Source organism: Morone saxatilis, unplaced genomic scaffold, assembly GCF_004916995.1.
Source record: "Morone saxatilis isolate NCDOM2014 unplaced genomic scaffold, NCSU_SB_2.0 Contig2, whole genome shotgun sequence".
NCBI lineage: Eukaryota > Metazoa > Chordata > Actinopteri > Moronidae > Morone > Morone saxatilis.
In genome coordinates this window covers 22,889,349-22,905,382 of record NW_023339762.1, presented here as the reverse complement: position 1 = coordinate 22,905,382, position 16,034 = coordinate 22,889,349, and the positions used below count along the sequence as shown (strand labels likewise).

Genomic DNA, 16,034 nt, shown 5'->3' with positions numbered 1-16,034 from the left:
AAGGGGATGTCGCTGTGCCTGGGCGGTGATTGAGTGTGGCTGCCTGGGTCCTGGCCCTGTGCAGCATCCCTGGCGCTTCTGGGCCCAATATGGTGCGAACCTACCGCTGAGCCGTTGGCCTGAAGGACTGACTGAAAGGCGACAGCCCGGCCCAAAGCAGCCAGGGATGCCTTGCCTCTCCTTGCTGTCTCCTGACACCAAGAACACCAAAAAAAAAAACTTAGGTGCCAACTGCCTTCAGGTCGCTCTGTATATAGACAATAGAAAGCTGATTAAATTTAAGGTTACATGTTTTGTAAAGTTTTGAAATTGAAAACAGACTAATTTTATGCATTCATTCAATATATGTTAAATCTGGTGGTGAACTTGAACCTTATCTGAAATCTTTGCCACCGTTCGTGTTCCAAGTGTCTTTTGTCGGTTCTCACTCGCTCAGAAATCTATAACAATCAGTAATGTAGCCATCACTTTGCTGCATGTTAATGCGCAGAAGTTGCTCATTCACTTTCTATATTTTGCGAACAAGTTACTCATCCAGTAAAAAAAGCTACTTCCAGTTTGCTTCTCAAATATGCTGATTTATTTTTGTATGTACAAAATACTGACTGTAATGTTGCCATGACTAAAAGAATCAAGGACACATTTTGGATTCCACTTTCTGTGAACGCACTCTACAAGTGACTGTGTTCAACAACCTGAAGAGACGATTTGCTTAAGTACTCTAAAGCATTCCCAGTGTTTTATAATCTAGTAGAGTTTTTTTTTTCCAGCAAGATGAGTCTGAAGAACCTTTCTAAATGAAGAGAACTCTCCACATCATCACACGCTGCAGTCTGGTGACACACTGGATTTATTTCACTAAAAACCATGAAAGCCCATTTCAAGCAAAATTACAGTTTTGACACTGCATGATCCAGATGCCACATATGTGTGACATCTGGATTAATGAACAGCACATACATGCTCATCCTCCACAGCCATGCAATGAGTGACAACATCAACTCCCACTATTACTAATGTAAATAAACTTTAATGACTTTCAACCACAAGACAAATCCTATTAATTTGAAAGATAATCAAGACCATACCACCTCAGAGGAGTTTCCTGCCTTTAATCCCCCTGCATACAAACATGGGCACACCTCTCTCTGAGTATGCAGAGGGGCAGGGCTCTGATTTCAAACAGCAGTGAAGGCAGGTCAAAGGGGGCAGCCTTTATAATGATCTGGGAGAGGACCCCTGACAGAGGCTCAAGGGGTCCTGCCATCGAAGTCACGGCCCCCAGGCTACAAGCAGCAAGCCTCACAGTCTGACACACAGTCATTGTTGCTGTGCACTGATCCACCGCTCCACAGAAACAGACCCACAGAGAATGCCAATGTACCCACAGCCTTTCCTTAGCCTGCTTAAAGCCACTTAAATCGACTGCAACTGATGTGCGCTATAAAGCGCAAACAAATTCCACTGTCTTAACCCAATCTTCTTAATGTTTCTGTTTTTCCAAAACAGGCTCAGTCGTGATGTAGATGCCGATTTTAGAAATTAGCAAAACTTAAATCCCCGTGCTACAGAGCTTTTACAATAAAAGGCTAATTTCCTTGAATGACATTCATTTTCATTTCGTCTGCGGGAGGCTAAAAAGAAAGGCTGTTCGGGGTACTTAAGAAGTGAATGTCAGCTGAATGACAAGTCGGGCCTGAGAACAGTCGTGTCAGCCATCGTCGGGAGGCTTTCTGACAGTCACCATAGAAGACTACATTAAATACCTCACATCTACTGACTTGAATAACAATGCCACTCACCGCACTGTTGAAAAATATTGAAAATGTATGGATATAAAATCGATCCTCAGAAAACAAAGGGAATTGTCGGGGTAATTCTGCATAACTGCTGGATAACTAGATGACGGCTGACAACCACAGTGCACGTGATTTGTCAAAGTCGGGACAGAGGACTTCAGGCTGCGGATCAATGTGGTTACGTAAGATGAGGCAAAACTGGCCGCCAGATATCTGTTGAAATATTGTGAGAATTAAAACTATTTTTTAACTGTGAGACAGAGCGGATGCAGACCAAGAGATCAAACATCGGCTTCGGCTGTTTTCTGAGCTGCTTGTTGTTCTACTTCTTGAGTAATCAATGTCTGTTCGCCAGAAACTGCCTCTGGCGATCACGGCTACACTGCAGATGTGATCCCACTCATTATCACTGCAAACTCTTAACTCATAAAACGCTTTACAGCTGCAAAATCAGGAGCTGCTCTTAAACAGAATGCCTAATGTTGACTGCATACATTTTCCTCCACTACTAACTACACCCTAACAAGCCTGGCAGCTATAATTCCAAAACAAACAGAGGGCTGCATTTGCAGGAGTCAGCTGACCTACTAAAGGCTCCCATTGTTATGCCTGAAAACGTATAGCTTTTGTAGAGATGGTACCGTTCGTCTGGATATGCTGGGCGTGAAAATATGTTGCATAATGTCTCTCATGTCATAATGGTAAACTACAGTGAGGGGAGTTTGTATACAGACAGAAAGTTGCATCCTATTTGTTCAAATACATCTGAATGATAATAACATAAAATCTCTCAAGCTGAATACCTGCAGACTATTTGCAATGCAAAAATAAGACGCACAGTACTTTATGTAAATAGCTAGGCACTACCTTTGACATGTAGGGTATTTTATATCCTGACAGGACTATTTACAATGCAGGACAAGCCCCACTGCATAACCTCAGAATTGAATTCTGCTTCTTCAACAAAACAATGCACCTTAACGTGGATTTACGGAGGCGCCGGTGGTCCTGTCTAGCAACAGCTACTCTCAGCAGCATCAGGTTGTTGTTATTACCCCACCGGGTTCTGCATGACAAATGCGAGGCTTCGTCATCTCTTGTTCAGCATCCCCAATGACAGTGCATCATCCTCTATAATAGGCTGAAATCCCTTAGTCATCCTCCTAGGGACAAGAAAGGGTTCTGAGCATTCCTTGCAAATGAAAGCTTGTGCCCAACCTCATGCAATGTTGTAATTCCTCAAGCAGCACTGGTCCCTTCTCTACCCCCGCCCCCACCCCCCACCACCACAAACCCCTGGACGCCTTCGGCTAACCTTCCCCCCCCTTTCTTGTGGTACGGAATAGTTGGTCATTTCAGCACCGCTTTAAGGGCACTGAAGAGACAGCGCTTTTTTGGGCCTTTGGGGGTAGAATTTCCCACCATGGTTTACCCTGGAAGCCAGCAACTGCCTCATTTCCTGTGGGTTCTGTCTGGGAATTTAAATCTTCTTCTTGCTCTTGCATGCCGAAGGGGGGGCTTTTGAAGGAGCATTAGGAGACAAGATTAAGAGCGGTGGCATCGATAGGTGTTTCTTCGCAACCTTTCTTAAAATCACTTGACCTTAATCAGGGGGAAAAAAGCAGTTTTGTGCTTTAAGAGGAGGTGGGCCTTATTGGTGACATTAAAGGGGAACAGAGAGGGTAAGAATAGTACAAAATGGACACCAGTGAACAAACGTAACCCGCTACTTTCTTTGTAGCTTGCCCCTGAGCATTCACACTGACTGTTGAATACAGGTGTGTGTGCTGGCCCTGAACTTGGTTTTCCTTCCTGTCTTTTCAGTTGCCATATTTTCAGTGCCTGTTTAATGCTTGTGGGACAAACCGGCCGGCGTAACTTACACAGTCTCACAGATACTTCATTGCATTGGTGAGAAAAAGCTCAGTCACTCGCCCTTGATTAGGTTAACAGTTTTGTTTTGAAGAGCGTGCCAGCATAATGAATGCAACAGCATCAGATAGTAAATAGTTCATGTGTTTCCAGCAGATTGAAGGTGGATATTAGACAACCTGAACTGAGTTTCCTTTTTAAAAAGATATAAAGGGTGGGGGTCTCTTCGTGGCCAGTGGGGAATCTGCTGGAGCGCTCTCATTGGCTTCACACTTGCAAAACTACAAACAATAGCTTAAGACCGCCCTCCACAACTCAGTTGAATAATCTCTTTTTTTTTTGTATTTTTGGCTAATTAAGTTCACCTCTTGTAATTTTGCTGACATAAGATACCATTAAATTGCCACTTTTAGGCCTCTGGTGATTTAACAGAAATCCAAGTTTGGGGTTTTTTCTGATTTCAAACACCGTTCTTTTGCCCTGCAGAAAACACCAAACAGGGAGGTTCAGTTATTCACCACTCTTTGTGTTTGTGTTTAATTTTTAAGCACACACATCAACACACACACACACATCCCTAGCTCCTTGTTGACTCATTTCGCAGGTAGTTGATTGTTGAACTAACGTTAGCCTGCTCCAATTGTCTTCCCAGGCGGGCTTCCACAGCAGCATTTGCCGGGCAGCGAAACATTTTTTCCCCCCCTGTCCTTCCTCCTTACCTTCACTTGACTCTCGTTAGTCCGCGATGTTTCTTTATCCTTTTTGAACCTTCGGCCGTGGACATTTTCCTCTTCTCGCGTCCGCGGCTTCTGTTGTAAAACTCGCAACAAACAAAAAACAGGCAACAAGCGGACCAAGCGCCCGACGCAGTTCCCACACAGGGCGAAAAGGAAGACGCGGAGAGGAGCGGAGGAAGAAGCGGCGGAATGAAAAAACTATTTTACACTTTCTAAAAAAAAAAAAACACACACACAAAAAAAAAAGCGTTTAACTTCTGCAACACGCTCGACTCGAAGCGCAGGGAACGCGTTTATTTCTCATGGCTCCTCTTTTTTTTCCCTCTGGGAGGAAAGCGGGTGATTTTACGGGCAGAGCCTAATGCGCCAATTCACTTGCTTCCAGAACCAAGATAAATCCACTCGAGCCAGTCCGCCGCGGGCGCAACAGGCGCTGCTTGCCGGCACAGGATGAAGAGGAAGAGAAAAAACAAACACAAAAAAACAATCGTGCAACTCTTCAGGGTCTCCGTAGCTGATCCTCGCAGCCTTCTCCGTACAGACTGCCAAACCCGTCCGCCTCAACGAGAGGAGTGTGTTGTGTTTTTTTTTGATGGTAGTTTGGTTTTTCAGTTTCGGGGACCGGCGAGCACACACTTCGCACACACACTCCCCTCACACACAGCACACACCACTCACCCTTCGATTGCTTGCTCCTGCCCTACAACTTCCCAGCAGGCTCAGAGGCAGCAGGGCAGGCCGAACTTGCAGCCACACGGGCAGCTGGAGCCAGGCAGCGAGAGGAAGGGGGAAAGGAGAGGGTGGGATTCTGCACAAACACACACACACACACACACACACACACATCGACACACACACACCACACACACAGTGAGTGGACACCAGTAGACTGACACTCCCAAATCTGAAGGCTTTTTTTGTGTGTGTTCATAGTAGTCAGCTGTTGGGAGAGAATATAGCATCAAGTGTGTGTCTGCAGTTTAGGCAGAATAGTTATCCATGGCTCATTCGATTTAAAGTGTTTTAAATCATAAACAACTCGCTTAAATGTGGCATTTCAACAGAATTCATACATTCTTAATTTACTTAATCAAAACAAAGATGGCATTGATAGGATGTCTTTTTTCAAATAAACGGACATCCAGTGTTGTACAAGGTGGAATAACAGGTATATATACTGTGTGTGTGTGTGTATGTATATGGGCCCACAGCTGCAGAGGACCCATAAAAAGGTCCAGTTAATGATGCCCAGGGGCCCCATTTTGTTTAGCAAAACCCCATGCACTCCAGGGCTATAGCTTATGTATGTGTCATAAAGATTGTATATTATACATGTATTTTATTAAGTTAAGTTATTAAGGTAATATTCCAAAATACATTATGTCTATCAAATATTTTTCCTCTATTTTTGACCAACTTGACCGACTATAAAGCGTTTTCCCCTTTCAACTGTGATCATTGTATTCACTGAAATGTAACTGGTCCACAGTGCCACCTGCAGGCCAAACAAAAGCACAAGACACGAGCACATCCACTGATTTTTCTTCAGGATAACACTCTTTATTTTATTGCACTTTCCTCAAAAAAGCCATGCAGCACATCACTGAAATAAATAGAAAAAAATAAATAAAAGTTTTGATCAGAAAAGCGACGCATGCCACAGAAACAACATCCATGTTCAGGCTGCTCACAATACAAAACATCTCTATGTACCATTTTCAAACAAGGCTTAAAACATCTCGTCTCGTTCTACATCTAATGCTTAGTGTTTCCTCAAAATCACAATATGAAGTGCATACAAACAGAGATATAAAACACAGTTGAAATAATATGAGGACTTTAGGATGCAAAGGCAGTTTATCATTAATTCTTATTTTTAAAAACACCTGGACATTCCACCATTGTAAACATTAAGATGATAAATATACAGTAATGTCAAGGGGCCCTTTATCAATTCATAATGGCAGCTTTAACACTTAACTACATACATAAAAAGGTTTCATAATAATCTGCACAGTAATATTACACTGACCATTATCCGGTTCACTACACCAGTAGTATGTGACATTTCTCCACAAACCACAAAATAAATTAAATCAATATTGAACGACTACCCCTGTTTATCCTTTAAAGGTTTGTTGATTAAGCACCATGGTCAGCCGTTTTTGATGAAAGTCTCCTCGATGACCTCAGTAAACCTCTCCTTCATCTGCTGACGGAAGCTGGCGTACCACTCCAACAGCCTCCTCCTCCTGTCCACCCTCTGCTCCTGGCTCATTCCTCTCTCCCTCTCCAAGATGGCCGGCAGTTCTTTCCAGTCACTGATGAAGATGAAGGGCGCTCCAGCAGCTTTGAGCAGACGTAGGGGGGAGCTGGGCCCGGCCGCACAGGTCCCAGGTGTCAGTACATCTTCCACCACGGGCACTGAGCCGTAAGAGCAGGCCTCGTAGATGCGGTAGCACTCTGTGTTGATTCCCACAGGGCAGAGAGTGAGCTCGCTCTGGGCCAGAGCTGTCTGATAGCGTCTCAGACTGTCTTCTGTCTCCTGAGGGAGCCACCTGAGGCAAGGAGGGAGGAAAGGATACTTAAGCCAACGGTTTAAGCTGCTGTAATATATATGCAAGATATATTCCAATACTGTTCCATAGAGACAATCCACGTTGCAGATACCTCACCTCAACTCCATTTATAATTTAACAAGTCCAAACTATTTAACTAAAACTTCAATTGTGATTGCTGTACTGCCAACTGCATATACATCATCATTAACAGGAGACCTTCTCAAACTGTATTACATTACGTACCACACACAGGAGTGAAACCTGGCCAGAGAAAAGAAAACTAAAGTTTTGAGTGCATGTTGTTATAGTGAACGATTACTGATTAGTATTTGCTGCTGTTTTTATGTTTCCTAATGTTTTTAAAGGACAGGTTCACATTTTTGTGTGTCTTAACACAATAATCACACGTTCATACCCATCTATGCGAGTTATTGGTCAATGTAATACTCTTGTGCAAAATGGCCTAAAAGAGATCCCTTCTTAACACAATTGCAATGTAAGTGATGGGGGGAGGAGGCCAAGACTGACTTATCAAATGAAGTGAGCATCTTTCAAAGTTACAGTCTTATTAGTGTTAGTGTTATTATCCCTCCACTACAGCTTAGTAAGGAATTTCACTCTAGAAAGACTGTAGCTTTGGAAGATACCCACTTTATTGAACCCAGACTGCAGAAACAGAATTACTTTGTAATCACTTGGACCATTATGGACAGGAGGAATGATTACAGATGCATGATGACGTCCATGTGAGTCCCTGTGCTTTAAGACGTTTTACAGATGTTAGGGTCTTTAATATATTTGTCAGTTTAAAGAACGATAAGGCCTTAGGGGAACTGTATGGCCTTTACTTTCCTTGTAAAATGGAGCAAATGATTTCATTACCATGTCTCTGATGTCTCCAGGCCACCACAAATGCATCATAATTACCAAAACCTAATGGTGAATGTTGTGTTGATACAACAGCCGTTTTTTTTATTTACTGCTTAATTTTCTTGTTGGTGTTAAAAAGGAGATACAATAGGAAGGTCTCAATGACAGGGTCTTGATATAAACCAGTATCAGAATTAAAAATGCTCTTTTTGTTCAATAAAACAATACAATATATACAAAATATAAAAGCTTTACTCTTCCATATCTGTACTTGTACAATGACTCAAGAACTGAATAATGACTTACTTCTCCCTGGCAGTAGTGATGCATTCCTGATCCAGGCTAGATTGTTTCAGCACCTGCATGAGAGTTTCTCTGGAGGAATTTTTGTAAACAGTTCCTAGAAAATTGCAGAGGTATGGTCTGTTTGAGGTTATCAACTGGGCATTGGGCCTGATCATAGGAAACTGCCTGTATCTGCAAAGAGACGAGCAAAACAGAGCAACATGTAAGACAATGCTATTCATTTAAAGAGACTTGCTTACAGTTTAATGTACTGATACTGAGCACTAATTATGTATACACACACACACACACACTCACCCATTCACACTCAAACATAGGACTACTAAGAAAAGACATACGTGGCTACACCAAGAGGCCACTGGAACACATCCTTGTCGTTGACCCACGGGCTGTCGTACACTAGAAACAACAGCTCGATAAAGCCGCCGTTTCTCTTTAAGTACGGGCCGATCCAGTCGTTGTTGCAGTGCTCATTGCCCAGCAGGACCACAGCCACATGTGACACTGTGTGGGACTGTACCATAGCTTGGACATGTTCCAGCCACCGTGTGGAGTAAGAGACCTTCTGCTGCTCGCGACCATTCAGAACCAGAACCAGGCTATTCATATCAAGAGGGACATGACCCTGGACCACAGCAGGACCTGTGTAGAAACTAAAAATGGAAAGGCAAGAAGAGAGGGAGGAACGACAAGTCAATATATTTTATTATGATGTGGGGGAGTCGCAGAAGCAGACTATATGCTTGGATTGGCAATGTTTGAGTATTTCGTCTTGGACTCATTACCTGAAATCAATCTTTCCTGACTGCAGCTCTCCCTCTCTCCATTGCGCTACCTTGTCAGTAGGGTTGAGTAGTCCCTCTAAAATATGTTCCCAAAGGTAAAGCCCTGAGGAGAAAACAAAGGTTTAATGCAATTTGCCACCAAAGTGAAAACGTCAACACGTGCAGTGCCATTAAGTTGTACCGTTGGCCGGGTTCCTCAGCGGAGCATAAATCAGTTTTATGTAGTTATATCTACATCTTTGTATGTGGGCACTCCTGGTGTTATCAGGCGTATAAACAACGCAGGTATTATTTAATTTGATGATTCAGATAATATGGAAGCATAATAAATTAACTAAGCAGCATCTTGCTGTATCCCCTCTAAATTGTACTTAAAATAAGGAAGAAGTAAAAACCCTTCGAAACATGAGATGACATTTCATTTGGTGTTTGTTCTTCTGATATTTGTTCTTTTAATCTGGTTGACCTTTTGTTATTTACACTCTGAGATAAACCAATATGACTAATCCACGACTCCTTCTACGTTCACTCTTGCTTATAAACAGTGATTACATTATTATTATGTCTTTAACAAGCTATTTTATTGTTTAAAGGACATGTAAAATACAATTTTCTAAACACAGTTCACATTCTTCACCAAAGTATCTTCCTGCCCTCTGCAATGAGACCGCAAACTGTAATATAATAACATACAGATTCTCAATTATATCTAATGCATTCATTAAATACGCTTAATTATTAACGTAATACATTTCAATAATATATATTGTTTTTAAATGTATATTTAACTTCTCCACAAGTATTTTAGTAGTTCCCATCATAGTCTTTATTTTCTACGTGGGTTAAAAATGTACAGCCACACTGCAGGGGGACTTAAGACTTAATGACTTGAAGACACTGAGTGCAGTTTATTAGTAAGTTTATAGCTATTTATAAAGCTTTTACATTATGTGCAGTTGTATTTATAGTTTTTATACACGTCTCTCGGACTGTACTATCTATTTCTCATGTTGTATTGCCCAGTTCCTGGATTTCTTGCACCTCAACTCCCGCGAGGAAAAACACACAAATCCTAGATGAATAAATGACAATAACTTGAATTAAAACTGAAAAAAAATGCACAATTAAAAAGGTATATTGTTAAAATTGAATGAAAAATATGCCAATGTGAATACACAAGCGCAGATAAAGACACTATAAGGTCTCGGTGTTGTCATTTCACGCCCAAATCACAATCTCCTGTGACAGATTCACGAAATCCCATAGCACCACCACTTACCTATGGCGGCTTTCCCCCAGATTTGGACCCTGTATCTTTGGGGTTTGTTCTTGTCGATCCGACCCAGGCGCTGTTTGAAGGCCTCTCTCCTTTTGTTCAGAGCAGAGTTGTACTCCACCTGTTCGTCCTCCCACGGATTCCAGTCCTCGGCTAGAAATGGAGCAGCACCGCCATCCCTGACACCTGCAAACGCAACACACATCCAGCGTCCACTCGGTTTACGGGTATTTAAAAGCATCTACTGCAAAAAGAAACTGTCAGTGTGTGGAAATACAGCCCGCCTGGGTGCTGTGAAGACTAAATGAACCGTGTTAAACGTTACCCGAGGGTGCTCCTGTCTCTTTCTTCACCACCCTGTGAACGCGGGAGATGACTTTGGTGCTGAAGAAGACATTGTACGCAGCGTAGAGCGAAAATGCCACATACGCGAAAATAATTAGGAGGAATAGTTTTCTTTTAGGTATTTTCATTTTTCTTTGTTTGTTTTTTTCCCACTCAGGTTACCATTGTGTAGCTCGCCTCCATATTTTGCAAAAAGGACCCTTGTTTACATCACGAGGACCCCTGGATACAGCTGACTTAGAGAAATGCCTGTATGTTACGCCTTGTTATTTTAAATCTATTTGTAGTGTCAGCCACGTGTCGAGACTAAATCCATCAAAATGTATTTCTGATATTAATTAATTACTGGTAAACTGTGAAATAACGCTACATGTTAGAAGAAAATAGAAAGTGACACTTCGGTCAGACCTCACGTAACGCGGAACCTTGTGAAGGCGGAGAGTTTCTAGTACCTCACATCAGAGAGTTGCACGCCAGATTTCCTAAAGCAAGGTCGTGTCCGGCAGCTGCAGAGTGGAGGTCTCTTATTCTGGGCAGATATGTTGTCCATAGCCGCTCGTACCGGGGCTCTTTCCCCGTACTTACGGGCTACAAAGCACACAACTAAAAGCCTGATGTCCCCCGGAGCGAAGGAGTTAGTGCCTGTCGCAGGTAAGGTCGAGGGCGGATGTCAGACTGGTAACGCTGCCTGGACTCTGTTGTTGTTGATCTGCCTTGTGTAACTATAAAACCTCAGATGTCAGGGGAAGTAGCCGAGGTGCTGTAAGTGAAGTCTGCGACCTGACAGCCGTTCAGGGTCAACAGTGGCTCTAAAGTCAAATTCTAGTGAGATGTAAAGAAATCAGGCCATGGCATCACCAATTACTGCTCTGATATTAATCCTGATGTGTCACCTTTTAAATAATAAGTTAATGTGTGCAGAAGTAGATACTCAGATAAAGATAGTTCTGATCTGGTGTGTGGGGAAAAACAGGCAAATGTGTTTTTCTTTAATGTGTTTTTTGGTTTAACAGTATATTAATTTGTATAATTAATTCAATTAATTCAACAGTATATTGTTTGTTTAAGTATATATATATAGGTATATCACAACTTAAACAGTATTGATTTAATCCTTCAAATCTTTTACCACGCTACAAGTGAAATGTGAAATTAACCAATTTCTCGGGTCACATTAATGCACCAAAAATCATTTAGTCTGTATTTTTGGATCATTATTAGATCCACTATTAACTACTCCTAAAATAATATTGCAACATTTTGTTACAGGAACTTGGTAATTGACTGTTATAATTGCTGATATGAAGCAATAACAGAACAGCAGTACTTTAAAATGTTGTTATAAGCTACTGTGTAGTTAATCTATTTTCCCATCTACTGCGTTAGTCTTTAAAATCTGCGTCGTATGTGTCCTTTCCAGCTCCTGGAGGAATCCGCCTTGCCCACACAGACATCAAGATTCCTGACTTTTCAGACTACCGCCGGCCCGAGGTCGTCGACCCCAACAAGTCCTCCCAGGAGAGCAGCGAGGGGAGAAGGGTCTTCTCTTACCTCGTCACTGGAGCCACCACTGTGGTTGGTATCTACGCAGCCAAGACAGTGGTCTCCCAGTTTGTCTCCTCAATGAGCGCGTCAGCAGACGTCCTGGCCTTATCCAAGATTGAGATCAAGCTCGGTGACATCCCAGAAGGCAAAAACATGACCTTCAAGTGGAGAGGAAAGCCCCTGTTCGTCCGTCACCGCACAGAGAAGGAAATCTCCACAGAGCAGTCTGTGAATATGGGGGAGCTGCGTGACCCCGAGCATGACAAGGACAGAGTGATTAACCCCAAGTGGGTCATCGTCCTTGGCGTGTGCACTCATCTGGGTTGTGTGCCCATTGCAAACGCCGGAGATTACGGAGGCTACTACTGTCCTTGCCATGGCTCCCACTATGATGCTTCAGGAAGAATAAGAAAGGGACCTGCTCCTCTTAACCTGGAGGTTCCCTTCTACGAATTCCCCGACGAAGACACAGTCGTGGTTGGATAAATTGGAGCTCTGTCTCAGTTCCTCTCTGTAATATTGTATTTTAAGATGGCTTTGTTTGAGTTTGGAGTAGCATAATATGTGTATTTACTAATAAAACTATTTCCAGCTCCATGATTGAGCTATTGCATTTTTTCATCCTTAAAAGTGAATTTTGAGCTAGATGTCTCTGATTAATTGCAATTTCGCAAAGTACTTTCTCTATCTCAATAGATTTCTCTCATTTCACACTAGCTTTTGCAAATAACATTATGTAGCACAAAAGACTCCAAATCTACAGAGTGCTTCACATAAATAAAGTAAAATAAAACTAATGACAGACAAACGGCTGCTAAAAACAGAAGAAATATGAAAGTCGGAGCCAAAATGCAGAACAAATTCACAACCACAACAGGTGAAAGAAACTACATTTCTAACAAAAAGGTTTCACTAGCCTGAGTTCTGCTTTGTACTTTGGAGGACCAATATTGCTTTCGACAGTGACAGCCAGGTCGGGATATCTAGAGGTACAATCATTATGGTTACTGGACTTCTTTGGTCAGAGCCTTAAAAACTAAAACACAATCATAAACACAAACAACAAGCTAGTCTTTGGGTAATACATTTTAAAAAGAATGTCCCCTTTGAGGATAAATAAAGTACAGACAGAATAAAAGCAAGCATTAGCTGTTGGAGAGTAGCTTTCTGTTTGTGGTCAGAGACTGTTGCACAGTTACAAAAAGCTGCTTTGTGCTCATTCACATATTGACTACAAGAGATCTAGGAACCCTGAGGAACCAAATGATTCGGATGATAGGACATTCCCTAAAAGCCACCCTTAAATACACACTGTTGTTGTTTTTATTGATGAAATCATTTAAAGCAATTAAGAGTTTGAATTAATTGGGTAATGGCAATACAATGTGCTGTACACAGATGCTGGTAAATTTCTACTCTTCAACTTCATGAATGTACGTCAAATTAAAATATTTCACACTGTACAGTTGGCGCTCATTCAAAGCATAATCCTTTGTGTTTAAATAGAAGAAAAGAAAACTTTCATTTTAGCTGGCTCACTCACTCAGACCTTAATTCAGAGTAACTTTAAAAGGCAGACATGATTATCACTTTCATTAATAATAGATAATTCCTTCAACTGATAAGTGCACTTTCAATAATAAATAAATCAATTTTTACAGCTGTCTTGATTCACAATCATGTGCTACCTTATATTAACCAGTGTAACCTGTTACCAGGACTGTGTTGGTGTCTGAGCCATTTTACAATATGTGGTTTCACATTTGATGAAGAGTCTCTCCAGCTTCATAAAAACATTCCACAGTCTTCTTAAGGACTCCATCCTCCTGAGCGTGTGGGCACGGAGTCAGGTTATTACAGTTTTTTCCCCCACAGACACTAATCCACATAGTGCACCTCTGCCTGGAGCTCCTTGGTGATATATCCGAGTAGAGCGCCTGTGAGCTGCTGCTTCAGGGTGGCATTGCCCATCACTAGAGCGGTTAGCTGGGCCACATCTGTCCACTGAATGTCTCCCAGGATGGCCATAAGATCACCATAAAGCTTCTGCTGCTGCTGAGGACTCAGCTCCATTATGATCTGAGGCAGAGGTTTGAATTGTCCGCTGGTCAGCCAGCAGCCCAGAAGGCCTCCAACAGCACCGCCTACAGGGGAGGAGGGTTTCAAAGTTGTTAAATCTTACAACAGCGATTTCTCCTACACGCCAGTATATGTTTGCAACGAAGCATTCGAGGTTTGAGGTTCAGTATACCAGCAGTGACAGATTGTCCTCATTTTTATGTTACAATTTCCGCTTACCGACTGCAATGCCAAGAGGACCCCCGACCAACCCTCCAGCGAAGGCCAGCCCCCCAGCTGCTGCTGCTCCCTTGCCTGACCCTTTCACTGTGGTCTGGATTTGCTGATTGGCAGATAACTCACAACACAGCTTCATGACATCATCAATTCGATGACACATACTGTGGATCAGATTTAAATGATCAGGAGACATGACAGACAAATTGTAACTACAAGCTACTTAACAATCTGCCAACAACCATAGAATAGGAAATCAGGAAAACACTGTCCTAAATATAGTTTAAATAATATATAAATTATTTTGGTAGCTATTCACAAATGTACAAATAACAAAATCACACCAGACACTGAAAAACACATTCATTTAAAACAGTAAACATACATTGACTATTATGGCACATAGTAATTTTCTAGTTTTATTACACACACACACAAGTGTCAAAGTGCAATAGACCTGATTGCATCAGAAAGTATAATAATATTCTGACGTTACACAGTGTGTCATCTACAGCTCACCCTTCCACAAAATATTAGCCATTGGATAAGAAACGTTATTGGACATACCTGTTTGTTGTTGTGTTTTCAAATCCGCATCAATATTTGTTATTCTCTCTGTAATGTTATGATGATGATTCAGCCGGTAGCTCCTGATTTCTGAGCTTGCATGACTATGGCCGCAATGCCCGATGGTAGCTGAAAACATGCTGCGTTCAGGGACTATCAACGAATCCCGAATTTCCTAACACCAGCTTCTTCCCAAAGCCACCACTCTGATGAACAGTCAACGTGTTTTAACGTTTTAAAGCAATGAGAGCAATGCAAACTGGGTCAAATTCCCTGCATGAGTACTGTGGGCTACACACACCCGACCAGTAAAGCGGATTATTTCTGAACGTGACATTTCCGACAGCAAGTAAAAGCAGCAAAAGCAGCCAATGAGCGTGTAACAAGAAGGGGGCTGGAACCATGGATGCATTATATTATATTTAATGAAACCAAACTAGTTCACCACAGCCACCCTATCTAGTTGAATGCATATGCACTGATAGCCATATGGGTTATTATATATAGGCTATGCTTGTGCAGACAGTGTCACATGGGGAGGAAACCTTCTTTTCTAATAGCTCAATATCTCTGAAAGGGGCCGTGCTTGTTGCTGTGTTGCTGTGTTGCTGTGTTGCTGTGTTGCTGTGTTGCTGTGTTGTTGTGTTGCTGTGTGTTGGTCGGTGCAGCGGGTTTAAGTGTGTCAGTTGTTTACATTTGAGCAATCGTCCACATTTACCCAGAGTACACCGGGCGACACCGAGGAACAGCCGCGTCAAGCTGGCGTCCATATGGCGGAAATACGGCAACTACAATGTTCTGTTTTCAAAATAAAAGTATTTTTAAGAACACAAAGGAATGGACTTTATTTAAATGTTTTCATCTTTACGCTACTTTATACTTCTACTCTTCTACATTTGAGTTTGAAATATTGTACTTTTTTACTAAACTACATTTAATTAAGAGTCGTACTGGTTACGCTGCCTACTAACAATGTATCAGCTTATAAAACACATAATGCTATAATTATAATTTAAATTAATGACACATTAACAACTACAAAATTGCTGCTTACACAGTAATTGAGGCGTGAATAA

General features: G+C 42.0%; 3 protein-coding genes across 3 annotated transcripts; 1 reads left to right on the top strand and 2 right to left on the bottom strand.

Moving 5' to 3' along the window:
- Window positions 1–5,943: 5,943 nt before the first annotated feature.
- Window positions 5,944–10,911, bottom strand: rxylt1 (ribitol xylosyltransferase 1). Its single transcript, XM_035665087.1, has 6 exons — window positions 10,532–10,911; window positions 10,210–10,392; window positions 8,931–9,033; window positions 8,484–8,798; window positions 8,146–8,316; window positions 5,944–6,966 (listed from the first exon to the last, which is right to left on the bottom strand). Exons 1-6 carry the CDS (start codon window positions 10,677–10,679, stop codon window positions 6,564–6,566), a joined length of 1,323 nt encoding a protein of 440 aa, XP_035520980.1. The 5' UTR covers window positions 10,680–10,911; the 3' UTR covers window positions 5,944–6,563.
- Window positions 10,912–10,998: 87 nt separating this feature from the next.
- LOC118330520 (cytochrome b-c1 complex subunit Rieske, mitochondrial-like) lies at window positions 10,999–12,696 on the top strand. The gene is made up of 2 exons (XM_035665088.1): window positions 10,999–11,202; window positions 11,972–12,696. The coding sequence occupies exons 1-2, from the start codon at window positions 11,091–11,093 to the stop codon at window positions 12,580–12,582; spliced, it is 723 nt and encodes a 240-aa protein (XP_035520981.1). The 5' UTR covers window positions 10,999–11,090; the 3' UTR covers window positions 12,583–12,696.
- Window positions 12,697–13,396: 700 nt separating this feature from the next.
- On the bottom strand, window positions 13,397–15,114 carry zgc:112052 (protein C19orf12 homolog). Its single transcript, XM_035665568.1, has 3 exons — window positions 14,959–15,114; window positions 14,395–14,555; window positions 13,397–14,240 (listed from the first exon to the last, which is right to left on the bottom strand). Exons 2-3 carry the CDS (start codon window positions 14,552–14,554, stop codon window positions 13,975–13,977), a joined length of 426 nt encoding a protein of 141 aa, XP_035521461.1. The 5' UTR covers window position 14,555; window positions 14,959–15,114; the 3' UTR covers window positions 13,397–13,974.
- Window positions 15,115–16,034: the final 920 nt, after the last annotated feature.